At 40.5% G+C, this 16904-nt stretch overlaps 1 protein-coding gene and 1 long non-coding RNA gene across 3 annotated transcripts in view; one reads left to right on the forward strand and one right to left on the reverse strand.

Moving 5' to 3' along the window:
- LOC112133452 (uncharacterized) overlaps nucleotides 1–13708 on the reverse strand; it is a 29969-nt gene extending 16261 nt beyond the window's left edge. Inside the window, exons 1-3 of the long non-coding RNA XR_008525474.2 lie at nucleotides 13494–13708; nucleotides 7784–8057; nucleotides 3580–3675 (exon numbers count right to left, since the gene is read on the reverse strand). This is a non-coding gene — a long non-coding RNA (uncharacterized LOC112133452). The remainder of the gene's footprint in view (nucleotides 1–3579; nucleotides 3676–7783; nucleotides 8058–13493) is intronic.
- An 82-nt stretch (nucleotides 13709–13790) lies between these two features.
- Nucleotides 13791–16904, forward strand: part of SNX2 (sorting nexin 2) — a 54838-nt gene continuing 51724 nt past the window's right edge. The window contains exon 1 of one of the 2 annotated variants that reach the window (XM_009240983.3): nucleotides 13791–14032. In XM_009240983.3, coding sequence (XP_009239258.1) covers nucleotides 13925–14032 — 108 coding nt within the window. In that variant the 5' untranslated portion in view covers nucleotides 13791–13924. 2 annotated transcript variants of the gene reach the window in all.

Raw genomic sequence — 16904 nt, forward strand, 5'->3', positions numbered from 1 at the left:
GATCACCTTTCTTTACTGAGGAGAGACAGAGCAAACTACAAATAATGGGGTACTTAGAGCAAAGAGCTTGGATGGAGTTAGAGCTAGAATAGAGAACTGGCATTTCTCATACAAGTGCTAATCAGAGTAAAAATACATAGAACGCTTTTCCACTCCACAGGATTTTATACAAATTTATTAAATTTATGAAGCTTATTTTAAAATAGGATTATTTCTAAATACTATATAAGAATACAGCAAAATGCAAATTCCTAGATACCATTACATTGTATCACTCACTCTAATGTCCTAAATAAATGCTCACTTTTGTTAAACAGAAATTGTAGGAGGCCATTTTTTGGACTGAGCTCCTATACCAGGCTCCATCAGATGAAACTAAAAACCAAAAGAGTCACTCAGGTCAAAGTTCCATGTCACCAAACTGAAACTGAGTTGTTATCTGGTCTTCTGAGAAATTGGTAGTGAAAGATCAGGCCAAATTTCCCAGACAGACCAGTTTCAATGGACATAAAAATGAAATTCTCTCTGCTTTAATCCTTACCAAAATAAATAAATAAATAACCAGAAGTAACCAATGTTAGTCAGTCAGTTATTTTTCTATTGTTCTGTCTTCCTGTTCCTGCCTTACAAGGGCTATAACTTTGAAACAACCAATGTGCTGTTCTTTCTTTGTTTTTGCTTTCAGCCCTTCTCTGTCTATAAAACCAAGCTCCTCTACTCACAGCTCGTGGGGAAACTTCTTCTATTTTTTAGAATGAGTGTTGCCCATTTCTAGAATGATGATGACTAAAGCCATTTAAGACCTTTAAATTGTTGTAATTTCATATTCTGATATTTAAAAAATCTATTTATATATTTTTTTTTTTTTAATTTTTTTTTTATTTTTGAGACAGGGGCTTGCTCTGTCACCCAGTCTGGAGTGCAGTGGCACAATCATGGCTCACTGCAGCCTCAACCTCCCAGGCTCAAGTGATCCTCCCACCTCACCTTCCTGAGTATCTGGGACCACAGGCATGTGCCACCATGCCTGGCTAATTTTTTAAATTTTTTTGTAGAGACAGGGTTTCACTATGTTGCCCAGGCTGATCTCGAACTACTGGGCTCAAGCTGTTGTCCTGCTTTGGTCTTGCAAAGTGCTAGGATTACAAGTGTGAGCCACCATGTGTGGCCTATTTTGACATTTTAAATCAAGTTGAATTTTCAGTCTTGAGTAGGCCTTCCTTTTTTTTTTTTTTTTTTTAAGATGACTCCTAGGCTCTTGATTAGGTTTATCCACAAAATTCCATTCAAGCTGCTGCCATATTTTCCTCTGAATATGCCCGTAGAAAAGGAGATTTGACTGCTTTTTGCTTTCAGATCTCCAGAGGAAAATCTCTTTTGCTATCCTCATGCTTCTTTTTACCTTGTGGTCAAAGCAAAAGAACAACAACAAAACAAACAAAACAAACACAAACACAACACACACACACACACACTCAGAGATACGTCTTTACAATCTACTTTCATCTGCACACAGCCTTTCTTCTTGTTACAGTGGAAAGTGGGAGAAATGTTTCTCCGGCAACCTAAAGCCAATCCCTCACCTGTGTGCTGAATTCCATCCCCTTTCACCCTTTCAGATTTAAATAATCATGGTGGAGCCTCATGAAGGAAAACTCCACAGGTGATAAATATTCATCTGTAGAAAACTATTGACACAAGAGGATGTTAACAACATATTCTTAAATGAAAAAAGTCAGGCTGTACAACAATATGTATATTAGAATAGCATTTGAAATAGATAATACAGATACATAGGTAGATAGAAAAGACTGAGAGAATGTATATATGAGTAGTGATTATTCCTTAATAGCAAGATTATGGGTGGGGGTATATGTGTCTGGAGGAGTGTCTGCATTTTCTAATTTGTATGCATAGAGTTTAATTATGTTTGGAAATTAAATTTTAAATACTTAAAGAGGCAAATCATGAGGGTAGCTGTTCACTCCCACTACGAATAAAGTCAAGTCTCCATCCGGAGATTTAGGTTTTGAGTCTTATCCAAGAGCACCTATTTGAATAACACAGTAAGAATCCATAGCGTCAATCTTATGTAGACCTTTTAAGAAAAGTACATTCTTGGACTTATCCCATCCAGATAATTTGAACCAGAAAAGCTGAGGACAGAGCCCAGAAATCTGTGTTTTCTCAAGCCCTGCAGGGGATTCTGATGCACGCTAAAGTTTGAGAATCATTACTCACCATAAGTTGACTTCTACACAAAGACATAGTCCCACGGAGTGTGGAAAAAGCATAAACAAATTGATTGTCATCTGCCCATGCTCTCACGAACAAATGGGAGAGAAACAAAAGAATCCTTAACTAAGAGAAGGCTAAGGGTTTGTTTCTCTCACCACCCTGGGCAAATGGAAGAGACGGATGGGTGGAAGCATTCCTACAGCCAACAAGTCTTCAGGAAAGTTGAGCTTGACCATGCCATAACAAAAAGGTCAACATGGGCCAGGCATGGTGGCTCATGCCTGTAATCCCAGCACTTCGGGAGGCTGAGGTGGGCGGATCACCTGAGGTCAGTAGTTCAAGACCAGCCTGGCCAACATGGTGAAGCCTCATGTCTACTAAAAATACAATAATAATAATAATAATTAGCCGGCATTGTGGCACACGCTTGTAATCCCAGCTATGCAGGAGGCTGAGGCAGGAGAATTGCTTGAACTTAGGAGGTGGAGGTTGCAGCGAGCTGAGATCGTGCCACTGCACTCCAGCCTGGGCGACAGAGTGAGACTCTGTCTCAAGAAAAAAAAGGTCAACATGAATTAACTGGTAGCCAACTGGGTATGTGCTCTACTGTGTTATGCTGTCCCAGAGAGATGATTATTGGACCCTCCTCCCATTGGGCTGGCTAGATGTAATCCTCTTATTGACAGGGGCAGGAAACTAGAGGCACTGCCCAGTCACATCAAGAGAAATCAGGCATCAGGGAAAGGCTGCCAGGCAAAGGGGACTCTCCCTTTTAAAAACATATCACACACTAACATTTTAAACAGAACATTGGTACTAAAAATGCTGCATTTAACTGACTCCCATTAGCCTGCTTTCTATCTAAAGGATATGGTTTAAAACATTTTAAGGGAGAGTCATTACAATTAGTATTTGTCTGGAGCAGCATGCCCCGGCCCCATCCAAAGTGGCTATCCTAGGAAATTCTCATAAAATCAAACTGATAACTATAATAAAAGAATATGCCCATAATTGCACCCTAATAGAGTTTTTAAAATTTGGGAAAAAAATTGTTAGTATAATCCCTACCAATTACAATATAATTTCTCAGATCATTTTAGGCCTCTTTTGTGTAATTTATTCATTAAACATTATGTCATAATTAAACATAAAGATTATTTAATTAGAATATGCCCTTAAATATGGAGGGCAGCTAGGGAACATGTCAAGGCTATTTCTTCATTGGTAAAATGACAACTTTAATACAAAAACATACTAAAGAATAAGATGTTCTCACTACGGACACTATAAATAATAATGAACAAAAATGTCACAGTCTAGGCCAGTCATGGTGGCTCACACCTGTAATCTCAGCATTTTTGGGAAGCCAAGGTAGGAGGATCACTTGAGGCCAAAAGTTCAAGACCAGCCTGGGTGGTAGAGCAAGACCCCATCTCTCTGAAAAAGAAAAATAAAAAGTCAAAGTCTTAATCTATGTAAATAACATATTGACTCTTGGTATAACATTCATTTCCCACTTATGCAAATATTTTCCATTTATTCCATATTTTCAAAAATAAAACCATTTTAAAAATACTTCCTTAAAATTATACCATCTCCTTAAAATTATACCATCTTCTTTATTTCCTCAAATACCTATATTCACTTCCAAGTAATAATTTTTTTTTAAGTTTTAGGCTTTGCTGGATATTATTTTATGAAAGGATTAGTATTGCCCTAGGAAACTTTAAAAAACAATTTTATAAAAATTCTTTCCAATGGATACAATTTTTCTCTGTTTCTAGTTTGCTAGAAACTAGAAAAGCATTGGCTTTTTTTTTTTAAGGTATGCAAATGTATGGAAATGATTCTTTTAATAGGAAAAATATCTATGTTCATTATTCTTGTTTCATGAACCCTGTTCTGACAAGGAGCTCACTCCAATACCAGAAATTAAGTTTCTTGGTAAACTCAGAGCTATTTTGAAATTTTATTTGTCTAATAATGATGCCTTGAAAGAAACATAATTCCCATTCAAATGCCATCAGGCTCACTGATTTTCGAGATGATTTCATGTGTGATATAAAAACAGTAGGATCTGAGATTCCCGTGTTAGTCTTAGCCTTCCAATAGATCCTATACATGCTGGCTTGAAATGACAATACTGAAATACCGAGCTCTTTCATGATCACATAAAAACATACCACTGTTATTTCCACCCATTTTAATAGTTCATGGTGGGGCTGGGTGCGGTGGCTCATGCCTGTAATCCCAACACTTTGCGAGGCCGAGGCGGGTGGATAACTTGAGGTCAGGAGTTCCAGACCAGCCTGGCCAACGTGATGAAACCCCATTTCTACTAAAAATACAAAAATTAGCTGGGCATGGTGGCACACGCCTGTAATCCCAGCTACTCGGGAGGCTGAAACAGGAGAATCACTTGAACCTGGCAGGCGGAGTTTGCAGTGGTGAGCCAAGATCCCACCACTGCATCCAGCCTGGGCAACAGAGTGAGAATTTGTCTCAAAAAAAAAAAAAAAAAAAAAAAGAATAGTTTATGGTGTAGGAAGAGCAGATTAAGCAGAAAGTAAAATGAACCTCTAGCTCCATATGCCTTACCACCTCCAGGCCACCATTCTGTCTCATCTGCCCAGAATTTAAGGATTGAGATTTTCCTATTGGTTATGCACATTATGTTGTCTAATTTTCCCAAGAATCCATTAAGAAAGTTACTATTTTTATTATCCTCATCTTATAGATGATGAGACTGAGTCACAGAAACTCCAAAGCCTGCATGCTTCTCCACCACACAATATTACCAGAGATAGAGGAACCCCAACCCATTTACACTCATGGAATGCACAACTACCAGTTTTAAGCTATGGAATGGCCTGCATACACTCTTCTTTCCAAAGACTTTTTTTATAGTATTTACGTTTCGATAGTAGCAACTGTGATAAAGAAGAATTCTGCTTCTCAGCAGTGATATGTAGTTGTATTATTTAGGATTAGATTTGGCTGCATGTGACAGAAGTTCTCAAACAATGGCTTAAGGAAGATCACATTTTGTTTCTATCTCATGTAAAAGCCTAAGGCAGGCATCTCTGGGCTGCTGCAGCAGATTCTCAGAACCAGGGACTCAGGCCCTGCCTACTTTGTTGCTATACCAGTCCCAGGTTTACTTTATGGTCCAAGATAGCTGCTGGAGCCCTAGCAATTACATTTGAATTCCAGCCTGCAGAAGGAGAAAGTGTGGGAAGGGCAGGCCTTCCTTTTTTAAGACATTTTCCAGAATTTACACGTATAACTCCGTTTGTATTAAATAGGCAGGCCATACTTATTCACATGGCCACCCCTGGCTGTAAGGAAGGAGGAAAAGTTCCCTTTGTTCTGTGTTGCCATGATGCCTGCCAAAACCTGGGTGAAGTAAGAATGGGGTAGGAATGGATTTGGGGAATCAACCAAGTCTTCGCCACAGGAGAGGAAAATGCATTCATGTTGAATGGACACAGGGTGAACTGGGGACCATGGTATACTGGAGAGCATATGCTCACAGAGATATGGGCTACATGCAGCCAGATTTAAAGAGAAGCCAGAAATCTAAATTTTTATGTAAGGTTTCTTGATTCTTAAATATTGCCAGTTGATTAAAATATAAAAAAACAGTGCTGGCCAAATAAAAGCCATCTGTGTCAAACCTACAGGCTGACAATTTGCTTCCTTTGATCTGAAACAACGGACTCTGTTTCTCTTTGAGATTTACTATTTTCAATCAAACAACAAATATTGATTGAGGTCTACAGTGTATAAAGTACCATGTCAAGGGTGATGAAGGACAGAAAGATATAATCTTTCACTGGAACAAGAAAGTCTCTCATGTAGGAGACAGGGTTCATGACTAGAATTGAAAAAAAGAGGTTGCAGTAAACTACTCATTAGTTTTGCTTCATTTTGTTTTGGTTCTGGTCCAGTTTCTTTACCTAGTCCCTAACACTGTATCTTATTTCCTTAGGTCTTTTCTCAGTGTTTAATAGTTTCCATTCTCATTTTAACTCACTCAAGTAAATGAATCTGTCCCTAGAATTCCATACTTCTAAAATGTATCTCTTGGAAATACTGAGTCTCCTCTTCCTTATTTTGTTGCTAATGTTTTGGTTGACAGAAAAATTGTTTTAAGCCTTTCTTTACATGTGCTAGTCCTTGTAAAGATAACCATATACATATACATATCATAATTTATGTCTGAACTTGACTTATTGTCCTCAAAAGGATGTGTGATGGGACAAAAATTATTAATATGTAAATGTCTATAACATTCATTCCTGCTCCTCCCAGAAGTAGAGAGTGAGAGGTATTGATGGCAAAGACCAAAGTCACCCCATCAATTCTCTTGGGGAAAAGCAGTGAGTGGAACACCAGCTAGTCTTCCCCTGCCCTAGGGTGATGAGTCACTAAACATTCCTGGTGTCGTCTGGTGCTGTCATGACTGGCAGATGGGAGTTAGGACCAGCTCCATAATTTGCAAGGCCCAGTACAAAATGAAAATGTGGGTCCCCTTGTTCATAATTATTAAGAATTTCAAGTCGGTTATAGCAGAGCATTAAGCCAAGCATGAAGCTCTTCTGAGTGTGGGTCTTGTGTTGCTGCACAGTTGGCGGTGACTGTAGTGCTGCATCACTGGACACTTCTGGCCAGGGAAGTGGGGAGCAAGTGGGCAGCAGGAAAACATAGGCTCAGAGTTGTAGGGTGAAGCTTTTGTTTCTGGGGAATCTGGGAGTGACAGAAGCACAGGTGCAGTTTACAGTATGAGATTTTTTCTTTTTAATGGAGGGGGATCAGGGTTTTCTTTTTTCCTTGTTTGTTGAAGTGTTCCTATGATGTGCATGTCCCCCTTTATGGTGTTCAAGAAATGTGGCCGGGCGTGGTGGCTCATGCCTGTAATTCCAACACTTTGGGAGGCTGAGGTGGGTGGATCACCTGAGGTCAGGAGTTCGAGGCCAGCCTGGCCAACATGGGGAAACCCCGTCTCTACTAAAAATACAAAAATCAACCAGGTGTGGTGGCAGGCACCTGTAATCGCAGCTACTCAGGAGGCTGAGACAGGAGAATCAGCTTGAACCCGGGAGGCGGAGATTGCAGAGAGCCGAGATCGTGCCATTGCACTCCAGCCTGGGCAACAAAAGCAAAACTCCGTCTCAAAAAAAAAAAAAAAAAAAAGGAGAAGAAGAAGAAACAGTTATTATTAAAGGATTCATTAATCTGCAGCACTCCACTGTCATTCAGGCACTGAGACATAGGAGTCACACTACACAATGGACCCTTGGACAGTGCAGGGATTAGGAGCCCTGACCTCCCTCCCCCACAAAACAAAATTGGCATATAAGTTGTGACTCTGCAAAAACTTAACTACGAATTGCCTCCTGCTGACCAGAAGCCTTATCAATAACGTAACAGGTGATTAACACACATTTTGTTTATGTATTATATACTGTATTCTTACAGTCAAGTAAGCTAGAGAAAAGAAAATGTTATTAAGAAAATTGTAAAGAAGAAAAAATATATTTACTATTTATTAAGTGCAAGTAGATTGTCATAAAGTTCTTAATCCTCATCATCTTCACGTTGGATAGGTAGAGGAGGAGGAACAAGAGGAGTTGGTCTTGCTGTCTCGGGGTAGCAGAGGCAGAAGAAAATCCAAGATTAAGTGGATCCACAAAGTTCAAACCCATGCTGTTGAAGGGTCAAATGTATAACCATTTCACAGTTCTTAGTAATGTCACTGATTAAGGGTTGGCCCACACTTTTATAGTAATAGGAATTTATTTGTTTGCATTTATGGCCTGTGGAAAAAAACAACAACATTATACTTGGCCATCTATCTCCCTCCTTTCCTCTCTCCATCCCTCCCTCCCTTCATCCAGCCCTCTTTTCTTCCTGCCCTCTCTTCCTCCCTTCCTTTCATCTTTCCTTCTTTCCTTTGCTTTCTTTCAAACAATTGTGAAGACTTTCATTATTTTCCAATAAGAGTCTTAAAACATCTTCACTTAATGATAACCAATCATACTTATTTAAGCAATCAAATGATTATTTTTCCCAATACCATTGCAAACAAGACCATAATAAATTCTTATTTGTTCAAGGCTGCCGTCCTATATGTAACCTCACTCACCAGGAGCTATGTTCAAAGATAAGTTCCCTCCCTTCTCTTTCTATATATTTTCTAATTTTTCACAGAAAGTTCCCTCAACCCTTCTGCCTAGGGTAATAGGTCACTCTATCCCCTAAATACAGCTTGTGTTGGGTTCCAAATATCACTTTTATACCGTCACTTTTTTTCTTAAGAGATGGAGTCTTGCTGTTTTGCCTAGACTGAAGTGCAGTGGCACAATCATAGCTCATTGCAGCCTCAATCTCCTGGACTCAAGGGATCCTCCTGCCTTGGCCTCCCAAGTAGCTGGGACTAGAAGTGTGTGCCACCACACCTGGCTAATCCATCAATACTCTTGAAAAAAAATCCTCCTTCTTTGAAATATATGACACCTGCTATCTCTCCTTGTCATTGGAAACCACATATTTCTGGTCACTCCTACTGACAGGCTTCAAAATCCTTAGTTCCCTTGTTCTCCACCAAGATCATCCTTAAAAAGCCTAACATTGAATCAGTCCAACTATCCACCTCCACTCCTACACCAACATTGCTAGGCTACTGGAGAAAATCTCATAAATGTGGAGATTATTTCTATCACATTGTCTCTACCTCATTTGGGCTTTCAATACTACTTTTCAATCCCTTATATGTCCCTAGCGAATGTTCTCTCCAATTCTACTCACAATCTACTGAAAATGCTCTTCCTCATGTCACTTATGCTGACATTAATTTCTTTTCTCTTAGTAATCAACTTCCCCTCTACCCCCGAAAAATATTGCTTTTGGGTATTGACTTTTTCCATTTCTTGCCCCTATATTTACAAACAAGTCTATGAATACATCCACTGAGGTACACTGATTGCATTCATTGCCCCAATTAACCACCTCCCTTTTCCACACCCTTTGCCCTACAATTTTGTAGTCCCTTCCCATTCTGATCCTGTGCTTGCCCATGTAACTTCCTTTTGTGGAGGCTTGAAGAAGTGCTTGCCTATTTCTGCCTTCTGTTTGGAGCTCTGCTAGGACCTTGAACAGAAGCCCAAGCTAACCTGCTGGAGGGTGAGAGCACATGGAGCAGAGCTGAATTGTCCTAGCCAAGACTGTCCTAGTCCAGCCAGTCTCAGCCAATCTATCAGCTGACCACAGAGCATGAACAAGCCTGAAGATAAGAGTTGCCAAATCTGGTTCAGTAGAACTGCCTACTTAATCTGCAGACTCATGAGAAATAATAAGTAGCGGTTGTTTTCAACCACTACATTTTGGGATGGTTAGTTATGTAACAATGGCTGACTAATACAAACTCTCACCTCCATCTCTCCGCTCTCAGAGGAAGAAGAATCCTTTCTCCTTTTTAAGACAAATTTATCTACTTGCCCTTTATCCCATTGCTGCATTTCAGATCTCATCCTTTTGATTATCTCTCTCTATACTGCATTTTCAACCTCTTGCTCCCTTTTGACCTCTTTCCCTTATATATTAATATAAGCATGTTCAAATCTTTCCCATTAAAATAAAACAAACGTACAAAAATAAACCTGTGTCTTCCACAAGTTATTGACCTATTCTGTCATTCTTTTCATTTATATTCCTTGAAACGATAATAATTTATACTAATGCATTAGTTAGGGTTCTCCAGAGAAACAGCACCAACAGGATGTATATAGTTATAGAGAGAGATTTATTTTAAGCAATCGGTTTATGCAATTGTGGAGGCTCAGTGAATTTAAAATCTGATGATGTAGGCTAGCAGGCTAGAGACTCAGAGAAAAGTTACAATTGGAGTCCACAGGCAGTCTGCTGGCAGAATTTTTTTCTTGCTTAGAGGAGGCCAGTCTTTGTCCTACTATGGCCTTCAATTTATTAGATGAGACACACCTACACGATGGAGGGTAATCTGTTTTACTCAAAGTTTCCCAATTTCTATGTTAATCTTATCCAAAAAACAACTTCACAGAAACAAACACTATAATGTTTGACCAAATATCTGGGCACCATAGTACAGCCAAGCTGACGTATAAAATTAACCATCACAACTTGCTACTCTTTTTATTTCCATTAACCATTCACCTTTTCAGTTATCATCTTATTAATCTACCCAAGGTATGTGATACTACAAATGCTCTCTTCTTTGTCCTTTTACTTTCTTTACAGCCCTCTCTCATAGATTGCTTCCTATCTCTCTGACTGCTGCTCTTCAGGTTTATTTATGATCTTTCTCCTTCCTTCCTTCCTTTCTCCTTACCTTCCTTCCTTCCTTCTTTCTTTCTCTGTCTTTTTTTTTTTTTTTTTGAGACAGGGTCTCTCTGTGTTACCCAGCCTGGTCTCAAACTTCTGGATTCAAGGCGTCCTCCTGCCTCAGCCTCTCAAGTACCTGAGATTACAGGTCTACAACTGTAAATCATCCTTAGGGCTGTGCTTCCCAGACTACCTGGGCCTTCTCATGTAACAGTGGCTCCAGCTACCAAATCTATATCTTCCACTTAGCTCGCTCTTCTGAGCTTCATTTCATTCATTCTTTCATTGAGGGTGTTAATAGGGTATCTATCTTAATGAATGCAATGCACTATGGGGCCTTGTGGCAACTTTTAAAATGTCCCCCCAAAACCCTGCCTCCTGTTATTCACACCCTTGTTTTACTCCTTCCTTTGAGTGTGGGCTTCCAATGAATAGAATACAGCTAAAGTAATGAGATGTTACTTATGAGATTAGGTTACAAAAATACTCTGGCTTGTTTTCTTATTAACTCCCTCTTACCCTCTCTTAGACCTGTCTCCTTCTGTCTTTCTCAAAAGTCTTTGCTCTGGGAAAAGCAAGCTGACATGTTGTGTGGGAAGCCTTACGAAGAGGCTTATGTGGCAAGGAGCTCAGGTTTCAGGCCAATAGCCAGAAATAACTTGAGGCCTGCCACCAGCTATGCTAGTGAGCTTCGAAGCAGGTCCTCTCCAGTTGAGTCTTGAGATGACTGCCTACCTGGTCAATACCTTGATTGCAGCCTTCTGAGAGACCCTGAGTCAGGGGCACCCAGTTAAGTTGTATAAACTAATGAGCTGGTCAAAGGGATGTGGACATAAGTGGTGTGTGCAACTTCTGGAATGTGCCCTTAAAAGGACGGTAACATCATGTTTCCCTTTGACTCCTTTTCTGCTGGCTGGAATGCAGTGTAATTGTTGTGGTGAGCTGACTTGAACTGTGAGGATTCTTGATCCACAAAAACCATGAGAAAATAAATATTTATGGTTACAAGCTGCTATGTGTTTATGTAATTTGTTTTACTGCAATAAATAACTTATACAGGGCTGGCTACTCAGGATCCATCCTCAAATAATGAATGCTCCCTGACATCAACGATCCTTCAGTCCATTAGGGGTGATAGAACAGTGTCTGTGACCACAGCACAACATGGTAGGTGTTAAAATACACACAACAACCGGTGGGTGCACAAAGAGAAGATAATTTCAATCATACTTGAAAGTGAAGTGATTCACTCAGTGATTTTATTTTGTCATTGAATGAGGAGACTAAATCATTTGATGAAAATGAAGAGAAAAAGATGGTGGGATACTTGAGGAGAAAATGACTTTTTAGCACCTATGCTGGGAAGAATAGTTGAAGGAATTGGAAATGAAACAACTAACGGTATTTAGGCAGTGTAGAAGTCAGAATTGGAAATAATGGACTTAAAGGATCTTCAATCTGAGGTTGGGATTTATTATGCAAATACTTTAGCAATCTGGATATACGATTAGAGAAATTGATGGCTGAATTTGGGATTTCATAGAAGATGAAACAGAAAAGCAAGGAACCAAGGAAGAAGATGAGCTGAGAAAAATAGCAAGACAATTATTGCAGTTCTGGCTCATAGAGTTTAGGCTGACTAGGGAAAGAAAGACAATCAAAGCTTCTGAGAGTTTAGGGAAAAGGCACGTGATTCTGACCCACCACAAATCACTGAGACTAAGGAGTCAATGCTATGTTTGGTTTAAGCCTAGGTGATGTATTCCCTCCCTGAGGTGGAGAAAACTCACAGCTGAGAAGAAAGTTCAGGTATGCTACCATGAAAACCATGAATGCACTAGCAGAGACCACTAGTTCCCTACTTTCTTCTAGGGTAAGTGAGCCACTAATTTTTAGGGGGAGAAATAACAACTTCATTTCCTAATGTCTTCTGTAGCTAGAGATGGCCATGCAGCTAACGAGCTGGTCAAAGGAATGTGGACAAAAGTGGTGTGTGCAACTTCTGAACTGTGCCCTTAAGAAGAAGGTGACATTATTGTTTTCCTTTCACTCTTTTTCTGCTGGCTGGAATGTGGTGTAACTGTGGTGGTGAGCTGACTTGAACCATGAGGAAGAGACTACGTCCTAGGGAGGGCAGAACAACAGAAGGGGCCCATGTCCCTGAACGATCTCATAGAACCTTCACACCAGCCCTAGTACTACATGAGGGACAATTAAACTTGTTAATTTTTCAAACCACTTTTGATGTGGGTCTCTGTAACAAGCATCAGGACCTATATTTCACCTATTTCAGATGTCCACTAAAAAAGATAAGCTGGGAATATATATGACCATAGCATAAGACAGAAAGTAGTAAGCAATAAATAGAGACACATGTAAAAATTAAGGATGTGTATAATCATCACCTCAAGTCAGGCTGGGAGCTTTCATAAGAGGTTAAAGTTTCTGACCCATGACAGACTCCAGACTTTCCATAAGGTGGTGGATTTGCAGGCCAGGGAATGTGACTATGTGTTCTTAAGAATCATCCATTGATTTTCCTATCATTTTTCTAGACCTTTTGACTTATTGAGAAAAAAATTATGTGGCTCATGATAAAATTGGAGTGAATCGCAGACGAGAAATTATTCAGGGCCCTTTCGTTATCTAGAGCTGCAATCACTAAATAGGTAACCACTGGCCACATGTGGCTAATTAGATTTAAATTAATCAAAATTAAATAAAATTTTAAAACTCAGTTCCACACACCGGCCACATTTCAAGTGTTCAGGGGTCACAGGTGGCCAGTAGCTACTGTATTGGACAGCACAGATAGCGAACATTTCCATCATGTCAGAAAGTTCTATTGGACAGTTCTAGAGAGATCTAAGAGACAGTACGTGTCTCTCACTCACCAATACTCCATCTCGCCTCAGCCTGTGTGCAATCCAAGCCCAGAGACTGGTCCCCAGGCTCTACCACTTCCTACAGAAGATTTAAAAACTGGTAGTGCCAACAGAAATTATTTAGCCTAGTCCCGCCAAGAAGGTGATGTGGTAATAAAGTCCAAGATTCTGCCACATAAGTCAGGTCAGCAAGTCGGCGGCGAAAAGAGGGCCACGTCCCAGACTTGCTGGGAGGAGACGGGACAAAGGGGCGGGGCGAGCGCAGCGCGCTCCGGGTGGGCGCCGAGAAGAGGCCGGGGGCGGGGCCTAGCGCGGCTGGGCGGGGCCTTGAGAGGCAGGCCAGGGGCGGGGCAGCTGTCGGGTCGGCGCGGGCCCAGCCGTGCGTGCTCACGTGACGGGTCCGCGAGGCCCAGCTCGCGCAGTCGTTCGGGTGAGCGAAGATGGCGGCCGAGAGGGAACCTCCTCCGCTGGGGGACGGGAAGCCCACCGACTTTGAGGATCTGGAGGACGGAGAGGACTTGTTCACCAGCACTGTCTCCACCCTAGAGGTGAGACCGCGTCGCTGTGGGTGCTGCGCTGCGTCGCTGCCGCGCGTCTCACCTTTCCCCTTCGCCGACTTGTCCCTCCCCACCCCCCGGGTTTGCAAGGACCGTCTTGGGGTGACACCTGTGACGCGAGCCCCACCTCTGGTGCCTGTCAGAGGGCTGTGCTTGGGCTGAGCGCAGGGCCTCCTCAGGAGAGCAGCCTGCGGCCCGGGGGTGCCGACCTAATCCTCAGAGGGGCCAGGACCGAACCGAGCATTGCAGCGGCCCTTTCCCAGCTCAGCTGGCCTTCCTGGGTGTCACTTGCACCTCCTCCTCTTCAAGCCAGAGAAGGGTTTGCTCTGCATCCCAGTAAACCTCCACCGAGCTCTCCGGGGGCTTCAGTGGCCCTTTTGAAGGGGTGCTCGCTTTTCCTTTCCCGAAGGAGGGTGTGACGCTGCCAGGGGAGCGCAATGAAGTGAGCGCTGAGGGGCCGAGGGTCTGTGGGGAACGAGTGGGTGCACTTTCCCAGGAATGGCCCTTCACGGACTGCTGGTTCCTCTTGAGGGAGCTGCTTCTGATTTGGACTGTTAAATTGGTAAATGCGTTTGCCTGTTTTTGTTTGTCTTTAGTTCCTAGACTTTTAAAAGGTTATAGTATTTATAAAATGTAAAGCTGAAGGCAGGATTAGTCCAGGAAACTGCTGTGTGTGTGTTTTCTTCTAAGTTACCAAGGGAGAAGTAGAAACCGATCTCCACTCCTTTTTCCTCTTTTCTCGCTTGATCAGCGATCTCTGAAGCTGTGTGTTCCTGTTTTTGTCAAAAGAAACACCCTCTATAAACTTAACTGTTTTGGGCCCTCCTATATCCAGTTCACATTTGAATTGCTTTGCGTTTGATGAGAGCACCCGCACCTCACAGCCTAATTTTAAGTGTGTGTATGTGAATTAAAATGTACGAAATTTCCCAGAGGATTGTTTACCGTGGGCTATACTTGCTTTTAAAGTACTTTTAATAAGCTTTCTTGGCTTGTTCAACTCTGCACCAAATCAATTGGAAATTACTGTGAAATATCCATTATCTGAAATTCAGTTACCTGAAACTGGAAACCCGGAAACCGTTTTCAGCACTGATCACATTCTGCTAATTGCATGTGCAGTGTCGCAGCCAAACCCCATCTCCCCTCAGGTTATAGGTTTCCTGCAGCTTAGTGTTAGTTTCCTGATCATCTTTGTGTCTCTCACAAAATCTTGAACATGTGTATTTATTAGGTTGGTGCAAAAGTAATTGCGGTTTTTGCCATCCCTTTTAATAGTCAAAAGCCGCAATTACTTTTGCACAAACCTAATAGTAAATGTTTGCCTGAGTTAAAACCAGCACCTCCTAAAATTAATAAAAATTATCTTGCAGAATATATTTTCGGGGATTAGTATCCTTTTAGCCCTTTCTACTTACTATACAGCTACTTTAACATGTACATGTGTTGAAAGTGTCTGCAGGATCCTAAGACCTGTATTCCTTTTGGAGGATACAGTTTTTCTACCAGCGAGCATCAGAACAAACTTGATTGACCCTAGTGTGAACTAGAATACTGTGAAGGCTAAGCATTCTGTGGGGGTAGTTTAGAGTTGAGTAGAAAGAACTATAATCTGTATTTCCCATGTGAATAAAACTTTTTAAAAAACAGTGTTACAACCTTTTTTCAGTAAGTCTGCAAAGTTTGATTATGAATAATTTATCTTGGTTAACGCACTGTAAAAGTTGTAAACACATTTGTTTTTGATTGTTCATCTCAGCACCTTATTTAATGTACTCATTTAGGGTACTAATTTTCAGAAGGTGGTGTGGCTATGAGATTTGTAGTCAGATTTTTTTTTTTCTTTTCAAATTTGGGAAGGATAAATAGCAGTATTTCCTCGTATACCAAAACTGCTTTAAAGGAATGTTCTTTCAGTGCTTCACTTTTCTTTTAAACAGTGCTTCTCAAACTGTGGTGTGCCGGAGTATCCACAGTATTCATCTTTAAAATGCAGATGCCTGTGCTTCACTGGAAACTGCATGTTTAATAAGTGTTCTAGATCCATGTTTTGCAATCTTTATAAATAGGGATCTTGTTGAAGTGCAAATTCGGATTCTGTAGGACTGTGTAGAGCCCAATATTCTGCAATTTTAACAAGTTTTCCTGATATCAATGCTTCTGGTCTATAGACAACATTGAGTTGCAAGGCCCTACGTGATTCTGATATAGATCATCAGGCTTGAATAGTTATTACCTAAGAAAATATATACTACTTAAACCATAAAATCGAAAGTAAGACATATAAATTAATGTCTTTTAACTTAAAGTAAGTCAGAGTTTATTATATTATTCATATAGGAACTTTTTCATTTAAGAGCATTTAATTTGCAGGGGGATCAATTGAAATTTAAGTGAAAATCAAATTATAGAATAAAGCTTCAATGGCATAATTGTTAAGCTTGTAATGCCTATGCATTACTATATCTGTACATTTATGTGTATATTTTTACATTTATTATTTTTAATTGACACAATATACATATTTAGGGAGTACAGTGTGATGTTTCAATACCTGTGTACAATGTGTAATGATCAAATCAAGATAATTAGCTTATCCATTACCTCAGATGTTTATCAGTTCTTTGTGTTGGGAACATTCAAAATCTGCTCATCTAGCCCTTTGAAAATATACAATAAATTGTTAATTTTAGTCAATGTATGGTGTTCTAGAACACTAGAGTTTATTCCTCCTATTTGGCTGTAATTTTGTATGTTAACCCATTTTTGACTGTTGGCCCCTTCCCAGACTCTAGTAATCACTAGTCTACTTTCTACTTCTGCAAGATCAACTTTTTTAGCTTTTACATATGAGTAAGAACAT

This window comes from Pongo abelii, chromosome 4 (assembly GCF_028885655.2).
Source record: "Pongo abelii isolate AG06213 chromosome 4, NHGRI_mPonAbe1-v2.0_pri, whole genome shotgun sequence".
NCBI lineage: Eukaryota > Metazoa > Chordata > Mammalia > Primates > Hominidae > Pongo > Pongo abelii.